Source organism: Pleurodeles waltl, chromosome 6, assembly GCF_031143425.1.
Source record: "Pleurodeles waltl isolate 20211129_DDA chromosome 6, aPleWal1.hap1.20221129, whole genome shotgun sequence".
NCBI lineage: Eukaryota > Metazoa > Chordata > Amphibia > Caudata > Salamandridae > Pleurodeles > Pleurodeles waltl.
The window spans coordinates 337,349,440-337,370,254 of NC_090445.1; the positions used below are offsets into that span (position 1 = coordinate 337,349,440).

The following is a 20,815-nucleotide window of genomic DNA, read 5'->3' on the forward strand; positions in this document are numbered from 1 at the left end:
CTCTGTTTGCGTTCGACCTGACGCCGGACATGGAAGATGGCGACCATTACAACCTGATCAAAAACGGAAATCTAAAAGCGGAAATACGTTTTACACAGGCGCTGGCGGCCAATGTGAACATGGTTGTGTTCTCGGTATTCGACAGCGTTATCCAGGTCAACCACGCCCGTCAGCTTATGTTTGACTACCATTGAAAGAGTGTAAAATAAAAAAAATAAAAATTTTAATTTTTTTTTAAAATATATAAAATGGACACTACGGAGATACGGGACTTCTTAAGTAGACATAAACATGCTAAGAAATACTTTCTAGGGGTATACCCTAGCGATGGACTACCTGAAAAGATAGGTCCAGAAAGGCCCCGCACCCTCGTCTTTAACACCGATCCCCATTACAGGGGTGGTGCACATTGGGCGGCTCTGTTTCTGGATGTGGACAAGGTTATAGTGTTTGATAGTTTAGCCGAATTCCCTGAGCATAGTATTTATACAAAGCCGATATTCAAATATGTAAAAAAAGCATCACCCACTGTTGTGTATAATAAACTTCGGGTACAGGATCCTATGGCCATCACATGTGGGGAACATTGTATATACTTTATTAGTAAAATGTCTGAAGGTATAACGTTTAGAATTTTTTTTAATCTGTACTCAGACGATCTAGTAAACAACGATGATGTTGTTATGAAATATGTGAATGAAAACTCTAGGACAATGTCGCACGTTGTTAAAGCAGAATATGGTCTTTGTCAAAAGTGTAAGGTACTGTAAAGCTGTTATTTGTACTTATGTGTGCCTAAAATAAAAAAAAAACATCTTAAACATACTTTCATCCGTGGCATTTTTTTTTTTAAGACACACTGCGCACATTTTCAAAGCATTTATAAACAAAAAGATGGCAGACTCCTGATGAAAATTTAAAAGTGTTTATTACAAGCATGTTTCAACACTAACATTTACAAGGTTAAACATATAAAATGAAGCATAATTTTTCGAACCGTAAAAACTTTTAACAAAAACTGTACAAGTGTGCAAAATTAGAGCGGTAGCCAGGTGTTCATTTTGAATAGGCTCTTTTTAGGCTCCATAGGAAGAGCAGCACGGTTCCGAACGGGTGTTAGTTGTGGAAAGAAAGGTGGTGTCGATATAGCGGGGCTCCTTGTAAAAACAGCTGGGGCCGGATCTTTGAATCTTTCAAGCTTACGGCGATTCTCTGCATTACCGATAATCGTGGAGGGAATGTTGAGTTCCGCAGCTGCACTTAGGAACTGCTCCCAGCCTCTAGGAGCGTCTTGTGTCGATAGGGTTTTACCATGTGTGAGACCCCGGACCAGATCATACATATGGGAACCAGCAATCGGCTGCCCTTTGTAAACGAATTCGCCCCGGTCGTTCCAGGTGGTCAAATCTTTAGTAGTAGTCATTTTACTGAGCAACATTTGAGCAGCCCCTCTATATTTCTGACTGATATTTTTTAAAAGGTCTAAGATAAAGGCATCCGTTGTGGTTGTGTGGCCTGTGTCTTGAGACACCATAGAGGGTCCTGGCTGCTGTTCAGCATCTGGGGTATACAGCGTCAGTTTGTTTTTTTCAGAGGTTAGCTGCTTGTAGTATTGTAGAAAGTTTTGAAGGGCTCCTGAGTAAAGCCCTGCTTTGTCGTGGGGTTTTAAATCAGTTCGGTTCAAAATGGCTTTGATTTCAGCATCGAGACGCTGCGTTTCGTTTTTGCGTATGTCCCAGACATCCGTGGTAGAAGGGCCCAGATGTTCCAGTTGTTGCCGGGGTACGAGGTACATTTTGTGGGCGTGCTCCATCAGGACCTCGACAGTAGCCCTGTGATTAGGGGTATAGCTATACCTAGCAGCGACCCTATAAAACCGCCAGACTGTTTGACCAGTTTTCTTTTGGAAAGGAGCGATGCCCTCTTATTGCTGAGCTTCTTAATAATGTGGCGCTTCTTCTTCAGAACGCGGAACTGGCTCGTTGATATCGGGACATTACCTTTTAGGGTGTTTAGGGCTATTTCTGAAATGTCGGCCACTAGATCATCCGAGGCAGCGCAAAGGATTGCTTTTCTTTTAGAGGGGCTGGCTGTGATCAACATTTTTAGAAGGCCTAAATTACGCCGCAACCTCGCAGACATTGTGGCGTCCTTATATTACAAGGTTTAGAGTGTAAATGTTATAAGCATCTTTTTACTTGTTCTTTTTATAGGTTTTGGGCATTGTTTTAGGCGTGTAGGTGACTGGGAAGTCAGGTGGTAGTATGCCGGCTCGTAGTCTGTAGTCTTCAAGAGTGTTGGGTTTCAAATCCACCAGTAAGTAACCATGGGGTTTTGCTGTAGCATCGTTAAAGGCCTCCATGAAAAACGGGGTGTTTCCGGGGTACATTTGTTTAGCTATAATGGAGATCTGAAGTTTGTCTCTGGGGTTTTTAAATAAGACCAGGTATGAGACGTTGAGAGTTATGGATCGGCTGCTCTTGCCCTTGTAAAACAGGTTCTGCACTATATAACATATGCTCAGATTACGGTGGTGTGAATATTGCGTAAAAGCCCGCTCAATCTCGGGGTGGTCCCCGCCTTCACGCATGAGGTCATCCACCACGACCATGTTTACAAGTTGTTTTGGTAGCAAATCATCGTCGTTGAGATTATCGGGGATACCCTCTATAAACCGAATGTGGGGGAACTTTAGGGTGAGCTCCGTGTAAAGATCCTGCCAGCATGAATAAAGCCACACAATGTTGTTTGGGGTCTGAGATAAAACACCGGGAGCATTTTCTAGCAGTTTCTTTATAAAAAAACTTTTACCGCTGTTGGAGGGACCTGCTAAAACGCAGGAGAATGGGTGTTGTAGTCTAGTGTCCATGTCTGGGTGGAGTTCGCGCCTCTAATGTCATTTAGTAACCGTAAGGCAGTGTTTTGTAGTCAGATGTGAGGACCCGTTTGTCAAACACTACTCTTAAGGTTTTATACATCGGTTGGGTTGTAATTTCCCATTTTTTCTTGGACCTGACAATGCCCGGCTGGTTTACAACAATGGCTTTGCTATTTTTGTGATCGCTCGAGGCGGAGTAATCGTGCACCAGACCCTTCAGACTGTCAAAGTTTATTTTAATCGTATTGTTGACGTTTAAAGTGATACCTTTGACTTTCATGCAAACCTTGTTGTTTGAGGTCTTATAACTGTACGTCTTAGGGCCTGATGAGGTAAATTCCTGTATATACTCCCCCTTTTCGAGCTCGCTGGTCAAATCCCCTAGATAATCACCCAGCGGAGGATCTTCATCACCTTTTTTACTCACAAAGATAACCGAGTCAGTGTCATGGTACAAACACCGTTCCTGAAGCTTGTCCAGCAACCTGTAAAGCTCTAGCCTGGCGTGAGCGGTTGTGAAGCAGGCTATAAAGATGTTTATATTGTTACACGTTGTGGGGTACTCTTTGGCGTATTTCCAGCATAGAACGGCCGTCTCGTCGTCAATAAATTCACAACTGGATATGTCATAAACAGGTGTGAATATGTACTTAAAAAGCTCATCTGGATCTGTGACGATGGAAGTGTTTGACAAATTGGTACGTTGTGCGAACTTTCCCCACAAGGAATTGAGACAGAGCTTAGCTAGCTACGGCGGGCGGGGTTAACCTTAATGAACGCCGGTCTCAGTTTAATACCCTCGCGAGCTTTGTAATCAGCGATATACTTTTTCTTTGAGGGCTCATCGACACACCAGTCTGGATACCCCGAGGCCTCCTGCTTGTCTCTGAGAAACAAGTTGATGTACTCAGAAAAGAGCTGGGTTGTTGTGTTTGGAAAGTGCCAGACTTCCAGGATTTTACCTAGGCGATACCCTTTCTCTAGGGCCGTCTGCACCTCGATGGTGCACCATGTCCCCTCCAGCACCCTCTGCTCATCACTATGCCGACACTCGCTAAGCTGTATAATTTCAACGCAGGTACGGCATAGGGGGAACATTAGCTTACCCTCGACTCTATAAGGGAGCACCGGAAAGTAAAGTTTCCGCGGTGGGTGAATCTGACACTTAATGATTCCAAAGTACTCTTTGAGAGGTTTAAAGTTCTGGTATATGATTGTAGGATGGCCCATAGGGTACAACTTCACCTTGTTCACAAACGGATACAGACTTGTGAAGTCGTAGTAATGTATTTTCTCACCAGGGCCAGCTACACGGTACAATTGAATGGCGTTTGTACGCCCGCCGAATAAGGCGTCACGGGGTTCCAGCGGTGAAGGTAACTGCTGGCTCTTAATAAAAGTGCTCAGTTCACCATCTTTTGATAGCTCAGTTACCCAATCATGTTCCCATAGAGTTCTCAAAACAAACCCACAACTCTCAATATACTGCGCCTTCGCCATAGTCCTGCGGTGCAGATGTTCAAACGAGGTTCCCTGCAGTCTATTAAACTCATGGGGCTTGTAACACTGAGGGCAGCCATGGTAAAAACACCCGTTGAACTCAAAGGCCGTTGGTACGCCGTTAATTAATGCATACCCGTCTAGATAGTAGCGACCCAGCCGGTATTCGCCACCCTGCAGAGCGTGCTGAATGAAGATGCTCTCACGCGCAGAGACGTACATGAGCCACTGAATAGAGGGGGTGGAGTAACGTTTCTGCTTGCCGTTATAGAGGTCGGGTGGTACTAAGGCGATAGTTTCAGGCAATAAAAACATGTGTTTATAAATAGACATGCACATTGAAGCCAGAGTAATGTTTTGAAATGGGTCCAGGTATACAGTTATTTTTTTTTTACTCTTAAGTGATTCGGTTTCAACAAACAGGACCCGCTTTGTCATCGCCACCACAACATCTCTGAAAAGGTTGCATGCTTTTCGCAATATCATAACATCCGCCTGACAGTATGCTTTCAATTCAGTTTGAAAATGAAACCATTTTTCACGGTTTTCATCGTACCACTGTAGAAAACTCTCTTTTTCAGAGGGCATCATGTACTCGCAACCATAACTGTCGGGCGGAGGCATAGGGCCGCTGTAATTCTGATTAGCCCAGGTGTTAAAAAAGTGAGGGAAATAACCTTTACAGCCTTCAAACCCAAAGGCTTTTGGCAGTTTGCTCAACTTCATGGGCAGAAAATTCAAGGTGTCTATGAACCTAATGTCAAAAGGTACAACCTTAAGCAGCATTAGTTTGGAACCTTGGGTTATGAGACTAATGGGCAACTTTTCATGTATCAGGTCACGGATAATGAAGAATGAGTCATATGCTTTGGAGTTGTGAGCCAGAAATGTAAAATCCTGGTATCGAGGTTGCATGAACGTGATGAGGAAATCATTCACGCAGGACCGTCCTTCAAACTCCCAGCTCTCATCACCTGTTAGATTGTGGGCGTAAATATAGTTTGGCTGGTGCACACCCGTCTCTTGCGTACACTCTATATCAAAGACGATATAATCTTCTGTTTTTTTTGGGTAGTGACTTCTGAGCATGTAACACTCATGTGTTGTTCCTGCTATAAAAGCAACGGTACACCTAGGGCATTCCATGCCTTTACATTCATGGTCGACAGGTTTATAGCGACCGCACGCCCCACAGTCGGCTTTAAGAACACATTGGGCTAGGCCGATGTGCGTGATTAAGCAGTCTTGCGACCGACAAAACAGCTTACACTTTGTGCAGTTCACTTTCTGAGCACTGTCATTGACACAACCGTCCCTCTGACACATTTTACAGTGAAATTCACACTGGTGTTTGGTCCGATTGTTGTATATATGATCGCAATGCTCACACACATACTTGGCCCCTAGAAAACCCTTCAGGTTCAAGACACCGTAAAAGTGGTTTTCATGATGCAACACATACACGGTCTTGTTTTTCACACTTTCATTGGTAGTGAAGTACTTCCAAGAACCGGCATGGTATAGAACTTTAACCGTCACGGCAAAGTGGTTCTCAAAAAGGCCCAGATCCCCAAAACCGACCATTTTGTCAGTCGGTATCTGAAGTGCCTCATGTGCCGCTACAGCCATCGACATAATGACGGCGTCTGGGGTAGAGCGGTCCATCAATAAACCCGCAATGCTTGCGGCCAGACACATGTTGGTAGCTCCGGTATTAAAATCGAGCAACCACCGAGATTTCTTGCCAATGATTTTACTGTACATAACGCTCTTTAAGGCTCTGGAAGCACCACCCTCGCGACCCCTAACAACGAGGGCGATGATTCTAAAGGACCCGTATGCCAATAATTCAGCCTTGCTCTGTAAAAGTTTAGATAGGTTTTCTAAAAACGTTACAGCGTCAAACACATCCCGAGATGACCGTCTGGTAAACAGGGGACTATTGAGACCCTGGCCCTGAAAACGCATCTGAAAGAAATCATTAGGACCCACATCGTGTAACAATCGTTCGATTAGCGCTTGCACAGCCTGATGTATAGCTATAATGCCATGATCTGAGGAGTGTAGGCGATCTAGGTTAACAAACCTAAACTCCTCATAGTGCTCTGTAGCGTTAAACCGCTCTACAACTCGACTATACCGTCTCACACTTTCCATAAATACTGGTTCTGAAGCCTCAGTTTGAGAATTACTGGTTGTTGGAGAGCTCACAGGGGTATGGTTAGATGTAGATGTGTTTTTAGACCTTCTGGTAACGCAGAGTCTGGCTTTCTTTAACTTTTTTATTACAGCCTTGCGTTTTCTAGAGCTACCAAGCCACTTTGGCTTCTTATGGGCCCATCTGGTTTTTGGTAACTGTCCCCCGCCGATCTGAACAATATTTGTGTTGTTTACAAATGGTGACACTGACCCTACATCTACTTCGGATGGGGCTCCTCCAGACTGTTTAAGGCTGAGACGGCTCGGACCGCCACCCCCAGAGGACCTGTAAAGACCAACAGCACCTCCTAACTCTATATTTTGAGGTCTTATGGGTGCTGGTTTTGGGGGTTGACATGACCTCTGACTATTGAGCGCTCGTAAAACTCTTAGAGCTCTACTAAGTAGGTGCTGTGGCTTCTTTTCATATTTAGACCTATGGCCCATTGTACTGGTAAAGGTACCTCTAACATTCCCCGTGTATGTACGCGCGCCTAGTCATGATGGTATGTTACCCATGGCTATAACTGTTGAAGCGCAAGTTTGGGCCATTGTGTTTCTACACCGAGCCATCAGCTGTCTTAAAGCCTTTATGCTAGCTCTGGATGTCGCTATATTACCGTCGTTCTTACACAGTTTTAAAGTTTTTAGACGGAGCTGGCATTTTAATTGTCTGAACGACTGATGGATTTCTTTAATGTAGCTGTCTAGAACTCTCGCACGGTTTGAAAGGTTGGTTTCAAGGCTCGAACTTATGACATTAGAGGTATGATTGCCAACTCCCTGAGCCACCCCGGTTATAGGACAATGGCTGGCGTTATCACCACCACTCACTGTTGCTGGACCAGGGCGGGACGTAAAAACAGGGTTCCAGTGTGAACACCCAGGAGTTTGAGAGTCCTGATCATCGCTCAAGGGTGTTCCAAAACTCTGATTTTGCGTTCCGCTACACCCTATACTGCTGTCGGGGTATATTGATGAGGATGGTGAAGACCATTGCGCACGGGCACTTGGCGCAGGACTGGTGGGGTCGTATGCCCCCGGGGGTGTATCGGGGGACATCAGACATGGGGATGCCGGGGCTTCAGAACTTTGGGTAGTACCAGCTAGAGCCTTAAGAAGCTCTATACAGTGGGAGTAGGGATCCTCTGCAGGGTGATCATTTTCCATGGAGGGGTCACATAACACAGAGGGGATAGTTGTACACCCTGTAGGGGTTGGGGTGTGGCCAGACACCCCGGTATTAGAACTCTGGGCCCTAGGGGGAGCCGGTTGTACCTTAACAACATTTTTAAAAGACAGGTCTAAAGGTCCAGATTGCAGCTCTGGGGTCTGGAACTTCTTCCTACGACTCTTTAAGGACAACCGATTTATTTTAGGACTGTTGCACGGTTTTGGGGACCCTCCAGAGACCTCACACGGTACAAACAGTTGGGCGTTTGGTGTTGTACGATTGATACTGTCCGTTTGTCCATGCCCCATCCCCGGGATAGCTGTTGCAGAAGTGTTCGCTGTACTAGGCATTCCCTTTATGACGGTTGGTGTGGGGCCGTTAAGAGTTGTACCTGGACCTTGATCGGTGGCTGTAGAGAGGTTGCAGGGTGGGTCTTGATGTTCGGGTTGGTTCACGTGTACCGATGACGCGGTGGGGTTTTGAGCAGTCCCAGTGCAGACCTTTAAAGACGACAGCCGCTGCTTAGGCTGAGGGCCGACGTCTCCGGAGCTCTGGGGTGATGATTCTAGGATGTAAAGATAGCAAAATACATATTAGGGTTAGTTATAGCCGGTATACCGGTGGGTGTGAAAGACGTTTAGACACACTAAGGACAGTATACATCAGCCTCTACATTTTCTAAAAAATCACCTTTGGTTTTTCGGCTTGAGGGGCCCTTCTTAATGGGCGGGCCGTCCTTAGAACCAGGGGCCTTCCTTTTGCGGGGCTGGCTTTTAAGCTTTGCATCCAAATTCCGGATCGCTTCATCCACAGGGACCCCTCGGGATAAAAAACATAAAAAATAATGTTACACATACAAGATAATACATAGACTATACGAACTCACTATGATGACCAAATATAGGTCTGATTGTAGGGCTTGTTAGGTTTTCAGAGAGGGTTACAAAAAGAACCCTAATATTTACCTGCAGTAACGTTAGCCTGTGACAAGGTGTTTGACCCATCTTGAACATGAAGGATTTGTTGGAGAGAGGCAAGCGCACACCTGAGTTCAGCATCATAACCTATGCAAGCACATGGGTTCCCATTAGCAGTAAAATAAAAATAACATTCCTGACAACGTCGTTCAGAACGACCAAGGGCCTGTAACTCACCTTGCTGCACGGTCTCCATTTGCACAGGGGGTTCCCCAGACTCTTGACAGTCCTGTGTACAAGAGAGACAGATTTACCTTTAAGCACCCCACAATTCATCTTCTAGGGCAGAACCCTTCATAAAAGCACACCGAGTGTTGACATTTTTTTTTTTTTTTTTTTTTTAAATTTGAGGAAAAAAATAAAAAAGAAAATATAAAAAAAAAAAAATTAATAATTTTTTTTTTTTATATATATATACATATATATATCAAGATTCAAATTGTTGAATCCCCATGTTCTGTAAGTATAAATACATATTGACAACTGTAAAACTTTTCTCAAAAACTATACACGGTTTAATAAACAAATTCCACATGGTGGCGCTCTTGCATAATACGAGCTCAAAGATTGTCTCTATAAGACATAGCCAGGAAACTGGATCCTAGGAGCCATGCCTGGTTTTCACCTTAGCTGAACAAGGCTGTGAACCATGTGGGGGGGGGGGGGGGGGGCGGAGCTCAGTCTAAACTCCTAGCTGAGCCAATTCCAACACCATACAGTCTTTGTTTTAAAAAAAAAAGAAAATGGCCGGATGTGGATGCAACATGTGTGAGGTCCTGGGTTTTTTCAAGGCAACAAAATCAGATCCAATGCCATCCTGAACTAAGGTGAGTGGTGTGGGGTACTTGAGGGGTCTGAGGCTCCCTACCAGGGATAGTTATTTTTTAATCATTATTATTTTAATTTATTTCAATATTTTTTTTATTTATATGCTTTAAAAAACGACCTTGTAGGCCCCTAAACCCCTGGCCACACTTGCTATATATATATATATATATATAAATATATATATATATTTTTTTAAAAGGCTGCCACATGGTGGCCTGGGGGTCTCTGAGCCCTGTGCTCAGGGCCCTCATATTTGTATTATTTTTTTTTTTTAAATGCTGCCCTATGGGGCCTTGGGGGCCCCAATCCCAAGGCCCCCAAAACGCTATTCATTTTTATTTCTTTTTTATATTTGTATGGGCCCTAGGGCCCTAGCGCGCGTGGTCATGGCCCCACAGGCCATGGCCACGCGCCATTACTCCTTTTTTTTAAAACAAACGCCGCACTACGACGGCTAGCACCGACTCACCGAGGCCTCGGGAGCTCCCCGTGGCCTCTGTGAGCCGGTCGGAAGAAGGTTTAATTACAGAGAATGCCGCTGAAACACACGCGGCATTCTCTGTAATTAAACCTTCAAGGCGATTCTCAGAAGCCTCTGGGGTATTCCCCAGCGACTTCTGAGAACCTCCTCAAACACTCCAAAAACACGCTGGCACCGGGCGGCTACAGCCGTCCGGAGCCCTACTATCAACTTTTCAGGACGGTTCTCAGGGCCCCCGGGGACTCTGAAAACCGCTCTGAAAAGTTGATAATAGGTCTCACCAGAGCATTCCCGCGCTCTGGGGAGACCTATTATCAGCATTTCAGCGCGGTTTTCAGAGTCCCCAGGGGGCTCTGAAAACCGCGCTGTAAAGTTGATAATAGGTCTCCCAAGAGCATTCCCGCGCTCTGGGGAGACCTATTATCAGCATTTCAGAGCGGTTTTCAGAGTCCCCGGGGGGCTCTGAAAACCGCGCTGTAAAGTTGATAATAGGTCTCCCCAGAGCATTCCCGAGCTCTGGGGAGACCTATTATTAACATCGTAGCGCGGTTTTCGGAGTCCCTCAGGGACTCTGAAAAGCGCGCTGAAAAGTTGATATTGGGGCTCCCCAGAGCATTCCCGAGCTCTGGGGAGACCTATTTTCAGCATTTCAGAGCGGTTTTCAGAGCCCCTGAGGGACTCTGAAAACCGCACTGTAAAGTTGATAATAGGTCTCCCCAGAGCATTCCCGAGCTCTGGGGAGACCTATTATTAACATCGTAGCGCGGTTTTCGGAGTCCCTCAGGGACTCTGAAAAGCGCGCTGAAAAGTTGATATTGGGGCTCCCCAGAGCATTCCCGAGCTCTGGGGAGACCTATTTTCAGCATTTCAGAGCGGTTTTCAGAGCCCCTGAGGGACTCTGAAAACCGCACTGTAAAGTTGATAATAGGTCTCCCCAGAGCTCGGGAATGCTCTGGGGAGCCCATTTATTAATTTTAGAACGCCGCTCTCCACATCATGGTGAGCGGCGCTCTAAAATTAATATCAGGGCACCCTAGAGCAGGCCATTTAAACAAACGCCTGCCAGAATTAAATGTGTGGCCACATATTACTATTGCCTTAAAATAAAAATGCACTTAAGGAAAAAAAATATACATACTGCTCCCCACAGCAGACCTTTACAAATTAAACACAGCCCCACCATATACATAGCACATGACCCCACAAGTAAACACTTAAACAAGACCATCACACATAATAAGTGCAGACTTTAAAAAATACCGGTCCCTACATAGTCCCAGAGCCACCATGTACAAATTAAGCATTCCCAATACACCCCACACCGCAAGTGCGCTCGCGCTGAAATACATGCCTATGCATAGCACATAACCCCCACAAGTACCAATTAAACAGCCCCGACCCATAAAACAAGTGCAGACTTTAAAAATACCTACAGATACACAAACCCAGAACTAACATGTACAAGTTAAGCAGTACCAGTACAATCCCCAAAATAATTGCGCCCCCATAAAAATACAAATACATAGCACAAGACCCTACTAGTACCATTTAAACAAAATCACCCCACAAAGTAATTACAGTATCTCAAAAATACACTAATAGCTTTTAAATTTGTATTTTTTATTTATTTTTTAAAAGCAGGCATTTTACATCTCTATGTATAGTTAAACAGATTGGTGCTAATGTCATTGTTAAACTTTAGTAAAACACATACACACATCACACTGTTACAGACCTTAAGTAGAAGATGTTCAGCATCACCAGTCTGAGCTCTGCCCTTCATGTTTCCAGCCATTATGTCCTGATACAGCCCTGCTTGCCACAAATGTCAGTATGTAGTTCAGAAAAAAGAGGTCAGTGAAGGTGGGGGGCTCTTATACCATGCTCACTGGGGTAATTATGCCTGGGCTCTATGATTGGTGGGACCTGGAAATAGACATCTGTTATAGGTTAGCAATAGCTGGCCTTTGTTGTGTTTCAACTTTTAATTACTGGGTCTGTTTTCTAATTTAACCCCACCTCTGTCACCCCTGGAAAGAATGTAAGCCCATCTCTGTTTTAGATCAGCCATGCCCCTCAACCTCTGTTGTGTTTCAAACTTTTAATTACCGTGTCAGTTTCTAATTTAACCACACCTCTGTCACCCCTGGAAAGAATGCAGGCACATCTCTGTTTTAGATTAGCCATGTCACAACAACCTCTGTGGTGTTTCAAACTTTTAATTACTGGGTCAGTTCTGGGACCCCCTGAAAGAATGCAGGCACATCTCTGTTTTAGATTAGCCATGTCACAACAACCTCTGTGGTGTTTCAAACTTTTAATTACTGGGTCAGTTCTGGGACCCCCTGAAAGAATGCAGGCACATCTCTGTTTTAGATTAGCCATGCCACAACAACCTCTGGGGTGTTTCAAACTTTTAATTACAGGGTCAGTTTCTAATTTAAACCATCTGGGAACCCATGAAAGAATGCAGGCCCACATCTGTTTTAGATTTACCTCTCTACATTGATAGGCTTGCTCTAACATAAGCAGCATTTGACCATTCCCACTTTATTTATTTTTTGGATTAGCCAACAGTGTGGAGGTTTGACCAGACCGCCCACTTTGCAGCCCTGTGCAGAGGCCCCCTAACTGGCACTTGGGCATGAATGTCTGACATGTCCAGACCTGTCCCTCTCAGGCTCTGAAACCACTTGCACAACACTAAGTCATACTTTTTTACACAGCTCATAGGCCAAAACCCAGGGGCTAGGACCCAGACACAGGGCTAACACGTGACACCACGTGTTCACAAACCACGTGACATCCCCATGCACGTCACTTCCGGGGAGGGCTTTCTGGGACACCGGAAGTCCCAGCCACCGGATATGACGTCATATCCGGGGCGGGATAACTGTCACTTTTAATATGGTGATTAAAGGTATCCCTTCCTACTACTCATGCATAATGCTAGCCTCCTGTCTTGACATGAAATTTCAATTCTTGTAGGTTAACTGAATAAAGAATCGAGATTTTATTAAGGACAAAGGAGGCTAGCATTATCCCACCCATCCTTCCTGGACTTAGAAGTAGTTGGTGAATGAATGGTGTATATATGTTTTGTATTAAATGTGTAATAATTTATTGGAGGAAGTACGTTTTTGTTTAATTTTGTTTCATTTCTCGGGTGATTTTAAATTGTTTTTTTCAAAAGAAATACTCTATGATCAAATGATGTGTTGTGTTTGATAAAGAGTTAAGACGACGTGTTACTGAAGACGAGGGTTTCAAAGAAAATGTCGAATATGGAGAAGATCAAACATTATAAAATGGAGGAGAGGCTGCTTTTGATGGACTGAAAGTTCTATTGACTGTGATGTTTTTCAAGGTTCTATTTGACTTGCTTTTATAGGAGTTGCTCAGAAGAATGAATAAAAGATTTAATCATAATGCTAGCCTCCTTTGTCTTTAATAAAATCTCAATTTTTATTCAGTTAACCTATAAGAATCGCAATTCTCCTGCTAGGCAACAATGTTCAGTTGCATGTGAAAACCTGCATGTAGCTGTTGAGCCTCTGTAGCATGTTCGCTTGATGATTCAGGATCCAACTCAAGTTGTTAGATGGATGAAGCAGCGCATGGCTCTTACATTGCCAACAATATGTGTTGAGTTTTAACACTCAATGTGGGAGTCTCCAAGAGGTAGCACAAAAATCCTGGCACCCATCCATGCACTTTGCAATGCACAAAACCCATTTTGCGATTCGGTAACCTGGTTACCGAATCGCAAAACGGGTTTGTGACTCGCAATTAGGAAGGGGAGTCCCCTTCCTAATTGTGAGCCGCAGTGCAATGCAGGATTGCTTTGTGACCGTGAACGCGTTCGCAAACCAATCGCAGTTTGCACCCATTTGAAATGGGTGGTAACCCATTCGCAAAAGGAAAGGGGTCCCCATGGTACCCCTTTCCCTTTGTGAATGGAACTGCAAACATTTTTTCAGAGCAGGCAGTGGTCCAATGGACCACTGCCTGCTCTGAAAAAATGAAACAAAAACGTTTCATTTTTCGTTTTTGTAATGCATCTCGTTTTCTTTTAAGGAAAACGAGCTGCATTACAAAAAAAAAAAAAACTGCTTTATTAAAAAGCAGTCACAGACATAGTGGTCTGCTGTCCGCAGCAGGCCACCATCCCTGTGAATGGCGCCACTTGCAAGGGGGTCGCAAATTGCAACCCACCTCATGAATATTAATGATGTGGGCCTTTGCGACCCCCTTGTGAGTCGCAGATGGTGTCAGGGACACCATCCTACATTCCAATTTGTGACTCGCAAATTGCGAGTCGCTCTGACTCGCAATTTGCAAGTCGCAATTTGGAATCTACCTACATCTGGCCCATTGAGTGGCACAACAAAGATTGCCCAAGGGGATATCTGCAACCATATACGCTCATAAAATCATCTTTGTCTTCATTCAGAGACCTGTGTTAAACAGAAGTGTCTCTCGCCTTTGATGTAGAAATTGATCATGCATTCTTTTGTATCATCACAATGGCCACGTTATAGATTGAGTGTTAGTTACTGAAAAGGGGATTTGATCTAGCTGTTCTATATCTAATAACGTGTGTGGATTATTTCTTCGCCGTGGTTTTTTGAGTAGGATTCAATTTGTATAGCTCAATGGATTCTGAAATATTTAGAAACTGCCAAGGAATGTGACCACCACTTAGTATTTGTAGTGCAAATTTAATTGGATTAAACCTCTAAATTGAGCCTGGCCATGTTGCAACATATTCATGTTATCTTGTATCAGGTCTAGTGTAGTGGACACTATGATATTTAGTGAATACACACGTCTTGACAATGTATTTAGACCGTTGTTTAGCACTTGAAAAGCCTTTCTAAATTTTCTTTGTCAATTTGTCTAATTGTTCTCAGCTGCTTCTTGCTGTGAAACTTTACATAATTCATTATACATGGCATATATCATGTGTTTTGTTTCTAGGAGCACACAATCCTAAACTTAAGTCAGTAATGTCTATATTGTCTCTTACTTGTGACAAATGCTGCTTTACAGCTTGTACGCTGCAGTGTTTTAACCAATGTTGACACAATTTGCTGTCACTGTTAGTAGTTTGAAATGAGAAGTGTTGGAAAAGAAACACAATCATTTTCAGTTCCCAATCTGTGAATTGTGCTTCTATGGGAATGGAAGGTTTTCTAATACCTTTCATACTACCAAAACCGTGGCAGGAAGTCTGCTGAAAAGTTTTGTTTAGGAAAATCATCGCTCTGGGTATTATGTATGCCAGGCTTCTCCAACCAGTCAAAGGCGAGCTACCAGTTGCTCCCAGATACCTATATCCCATTCATATGTATGCATGTTCATACGTCCCCAAAGACCACAAAATCACTGACACGCATGGCAGCCCTGTCACAGTGACACAAGTAAAGTATTTTGTGCAAACCATAGTATCTGGCTCTATGGACATTAGGCTTAAAGTCAATTAAGCTGGGTGTGGGGGTGTCTGGTAACAATGTGCAAATTGCTTAGTCTTTAGTAGCTTACAATGGTTTTTACTGATCAGAAGTAGCTCTCACTACAGAAAAAGTTGGAGACCCCAGATGTATGCTCTGAATAGAACGTCTGTACCTTGAGTAAAATGTGGTACACCATACACTTTTTATGTCTGCCTTTTTCTTCCAGTACTCATAACCCTGTATGTTCCATTTTCTATTAAAGTCATCATCATAAATCAGTTCAGGGCCTGTCATTATATTCTTTTGCACCTCCCCTGGGTTTACTTTGTAATAGAAAGCAGGGATATTGGATCTATGTTCACCATTAAATTAGGGGAATTTCTTCATGTCATTTGTGATGCTGCCTGTAGGGTGGCATTGTGCAGTGCTCCCACTGCACAATGCCCCCATACAGGTAGCACCACAAATTTCACAGAGAGAGCTAGTTCTATAACGGTAACAGTGTGCATGGTGATGATAAAACATGTTCCTCCTATAATAGTACACATTTAAATAAGGGTCTTCGTTTTCAAGGGTGGTATATGCTTCTAAATCAGACATCATACTCTTTACTGTTTCTACATTCCAATCATCTGAAATGGAATTATGAGTTACAATATCATCCATTGGATTTTTTTTATCATATAGTAATTGCAAGATTTCTGTGGGTCCCATAATCTGATAAGGGATTTTATCCCAAACCACACCATCTGGTATAAGGTAAGCCATAATGTCCACAACATATACATCTCTTTGAACTCTGTCAGAAGAAGAAAAGTGCCATAGATGGTGACAGAAGAACTACAACCACACTGTTCTGTCCAGGACATGATATCCATTTAACAGTAATAATACAGTAGTCCACATCACAAGCCAGATGCTAAAGAAGAACACACACTTCTGTAGCAATTCAAACATAGGCCCATGATGGTTTCAAATACCTGCTACTAAACCAGCACCATATTATAGAAAGTTTCAGGTGTGCTGTGTTTGAGGAAATCGAAGAAAAGTCAACTGTAACAATCCAGATTCAGTCTCACCAAAAGTTCTGGTTGTGATGGACAGCGCCTCCATAAATGTTGTCTCTAAACAGGGGTGGGGCAGATCATAATATATCATAGCAGTTGATTGCACAGTTCCCCATGTAGAAAGTTGCCAAACTCCTCTATAGAATCTGATGTGTGTTGTAAAATGGGAGATGCGCCATGCTCGGCTCCCCCAGCCGGGGAATTAAGCTCTCATGTTTGTCGAGCTCTTGGAAGGGAATCACCTGCATGGTAGGAAGATGATGCAAGATTATACCCTGAAGCCTCCTTTGTTTTTATCCGGTTGGGATGACTATATATAATCGGTCACATGATGTTTCTTTACATAATCAATCAATACCTGTCTGTCCTTTTTTGAGCCAGGAAATGGAGGCAAGACTACAGTGTGTGTCTTTTATCCCCAACAAAGGTATGGGTAGCCGATATGGTGGTCCAATGTAGGTTTGTCTAGAATCGTCTCTTGAACTAGATATCTCACTTTGGGGATCTACCCTTCTGTGACTGGCAAAACCTTCTCTTTGCCAGTGGCAGAATCAGAATAACCTCTGTGCACATCATCTCTCCTTTATGGTGTCTGTAGCAGGTGACCATAAGAAGTAGATACTCAGGTCTTTTTGGGCAGACTCAACTCCCCTATTCTGCTGCTAACCAAGCCAGAAGTAAGCAAGCAAGAAGCTTGTACATGTTCTCTCTACTTACCTTGTGCTTCTTGGACTGAACATCCTGGAACCCCTGGAGGCACAGACTCCAAGCATTTACTGCTGCTGGAGCAGGTGGGTTTTAAAAGACTGCAACAAACTAAATACTTATATTGGGCACCAGGCACCACTGAGATGGTATTCAATCTAATGCAGATAAAAGCATCTAGTCTCAGTCTGAAGTTGTACTGTCCAGAGATCTTAGACTACTACTATCTGGTTTTCGAGGTAGTGTGCATACTTTAAGTAGTACAAATGAAGAATCTTTCATCTCATAGGGCCTGTAAGCACTGTGGGAATTCTAGATGGAAATCCTCTTGTACCACAGGGGATATAGATACTCTAGTTAGTGTGGGTAAAGTCCTCTAATCTCAGATGCAGTGAGGATTGCCATGGTGAAACGTTTGTCTTCAACGTGCTGTGTCTACTATTTGGTACAGACGCAGAACCTCTCATCTTGGTGTAGGTGGTCACGTACTCTACGTAGTACACTTGGAGACCTTTGAGCATCAGAAGCAGTTCAATGTTCACTGTAATATAAATGAAGACTCACTATTCTTTAAGAACTCCGGTGAGAATGGATGAAGACTTTTTAGTTTTAGAAAAAGTCACTAGACAAAACACATGAATAATTAATATTCTGAAGCTTTCTGGGTGTTGTACACCATGGGGTAGGGTGTTGCATGGAGTGCTTGATTTCCTGTTTGTAGATAAATCAAAGTAATTCTCATTTTGTTTACCCTTTCACTAGAGAAAAGTCATCCAGTATTGGATGAGTTGGAGAATCTGGCAGATAAAAGACCATCAAGGCGGGAAAGGAGATCGCCAAGAGTTGGACAGGTACGTACGCATCATAGTTATCTGCCATTGGATGTTGGTGGATGGGAGCTGTATGAAATGTGATGAGGCTTGTTGTTGGAGAGGGATGCTGCATTGTGTGGGGCTCATTACCATCCAAGAGAGGGAGAATACATTGATTGTCCTTTTCCAGTGGGGTAGGAGTATGGGCCTACTCGTTTACATTTTTAGGGGTGAGACAAGAGAACAACGGTGAAAGGGCAGAGAAGAAGGACAGACGAAGACTTGTGGTCTGTACCAGTGCGTCGGGGAGAACAAAGGAAATATGCTAGAGAGAATAGGATGGAGTTCAGTCAAACCTGCAAGGAAAGTTTAGACTGCACTAAATGTAGATGCTTCAGGATCCTCTAGATTCTGCAAAAGAGACCCTTGTGGGAGCAGGTGTACTATTGGACTGTAGCTCAGAGGCACACTGTACATGTTATGGTACATTATGTTATTTCTACCTTTTGGGTGGTATGGTAGTGCCTTTGGTGTCTGGGCGTCCTTTTCTTGTAGGTCCGAGATGCTAATTGACCAGAATCAAGCCAGTATTCATGGCTAGCATCCTTTGTGGCTCATAAAGAACAGTCACTTCAGCTTCCCTGCTTTAGGTTCACAGAGAGAAAAATTACAGAGTGGTCAGTTGCAGACAACAAAATTACTTTGGAGACTTTAAGATGGATTTGATGTGATCCAAGATGTGCCCTGCTAAATGTGTAGGAGAAGTAACTAATTGGTGCAGCTCAAGCACTAGATAAGCGTGTAGGAGATCAAAAGTCAGGGTGATCATTATCATCCACCCACATATTGAAGTTGCATATTATGGTAAATCTTAACATCTTGAGGATGCAAAGGACTAACGAAAATTAATTAACGTGTTGCAGTATTGGAGGAGGTGGGTGGGGTGGTAAACAAGGCAGAAATACAAAAGGTATGGTGGGATAAAATTATTTGCACAAGTAAAAGTTCTACACGGCCACATGGTGGAAGAGGAATAGGAGTCAAAGGATTTTCACTTGGCTTAATTACTACCAAGCCATCGCCTCATTTGTCCTGGCAGTTGGCTGGAATTATGGAATAACTCACTTCGACCGAGAACACGAAAGTCGGGGCAAATGTTTGTAGTGTGATATTCGTTTGGCTATATGTGCTAAAGGACTTGCCATTTATTTTAGTCCACTGGGTTCATAGTTTCTATTGCCTGCCCTATGCATACTGTACTTTCCAGTAACATTCTTAGTATAGCTAAATATATAGTTTCCCCTTGTGCCCATGTAGGTATGTTGTGTTTAATCTAATCTGTGCTGAATGGTTCTCTGATGTATGTAGGTGTGAGCATAGGGATACCCTGTTGAGATAGTAACAGTCTGTCAGCTATATGGCTGTGGTTCTGTGTTTTGTTCATAAGGATGATAGAATGGCGTTTTAATATGTGCTTTTGTCATAGAAGGTTTTCTTAACATGTCTACACACAAGGAATTTGGTGTTTTGCCAAAAGGTAAGTTGTAAGTACTGTCAGAATTTTAGTGATAGTAGGCTGTGTGGTGTATCAGCAGTGTGTTGGATGTTTCTGAGAAGGAATGTGTGATTTGGTCTGTTGGGTGTTTGCGTGGTATTTCTTGGAGTGAGTTGATGTGGTGTGCATGGTGATAGCTGACTACATTTTATCTAAGTTGTCTAGGGTGTTTGTGAGATGATCTGTCTCGTGTTCTGTTGGATGCTGGACAGCCCTATAGAGCTTACATTACAATTGATCAATAGTATTTAGGTATTATATGCCGCAAGCCAGTTCCCACAGGGACGGGGTACGTGAATAAATACTTTGGTGTTGATGTCCCATCACATTCCTCAGATACAACCATAGCAACCCTCTGTATATTTCTTGCCAGAGGTGCACAAACGTTTGTGTCTGAAAAAGCAGTTACAGAATGCAATGAAAAGACTGTGACCCTGTGTAGGAGGCTGGCCTGGCTTGTAGTGGGTACCAAAGGTACTTACACCTTGTGCCAGGTCCAGTTATCCCTTATTAGTAGAATAGAGGTGTTTCTAGCAGCTTAGACTGATAGAAGGTAGCTATGGCAAAGCAGCTTAGGCTGAACTAGGAGACATGCAAAGCTCCTACTATACCACTTATATCATATGCACAATATCATAAGAAAACACAATACTCAGAGTTACTAAAAATAAAGGTTCTTTATTTTTATGACAATATGCCAAAAGTATCTCAGTGAGTACCCTCAGTAAGAAGGTAAGTAATATACAGAAGTTATATGTACACAAACCCAAAACAGGTAAGTAAGAGTAAGAAAAGTAATGCAAACAGTGTAGAATGACAATAGGTTGCAATAGGCAAGCATAGGTCTAGGGGCAACACAAACCATATGCTCCAAAAGTGGAATGCGAATCACGAATGGACCTTAGACCTATGGGAGCTTGTAGAGGGTCACTGGGACTGTAAGAAAACAGTCAGGGTGTCCAAGATACCCTACCCCAAGACCCTGAAAAGTAGGAGTAAAGTACACCTAGTACCCCAAAAGAGCACAATAGTCGTGATAGGGGGATTCTGCAAAAACAACAAACACCAGCAGTGCACTGAAAACGGATTCCTGGACCTGAGGACCTGCAAAGCAAGAGGACCATGTCCAATAGTCGCAACAGTGTCCGGGGGGGCAGGAGCCCAGAAAACCCCGGATGAAGGT

At 43.5% G+C, this 20,815-nt stretch overlaps 1 protein-coding gene across 4 annotated transcripts in view; it reads left to right on the forward strand.

Moving 5' to 3' along the window:
* ACIN1 (apoptotic chromatin condensation inducer 1) overlaps window positions 1-20,815 on the forward strand; it is a 729,433-nt gene that overhangs the window by 179,481 nt on the left and 529,137 nt on the right. For all 4 annotated transcript variants that reach the window (XM_069238220.1, XM_069238221.1, XM_069238222.1 and 1 more), the window contains exon 5: window positions 18,028-18,116. In XM_069238220.1, coding sequence (XP_069094321.1) covers window positions 18,028-18,116 — 89 coding nt within the window. The remainder of the gene's footprint in view (window positions 1-18,027; window positions 18,117-20,815) is intronic.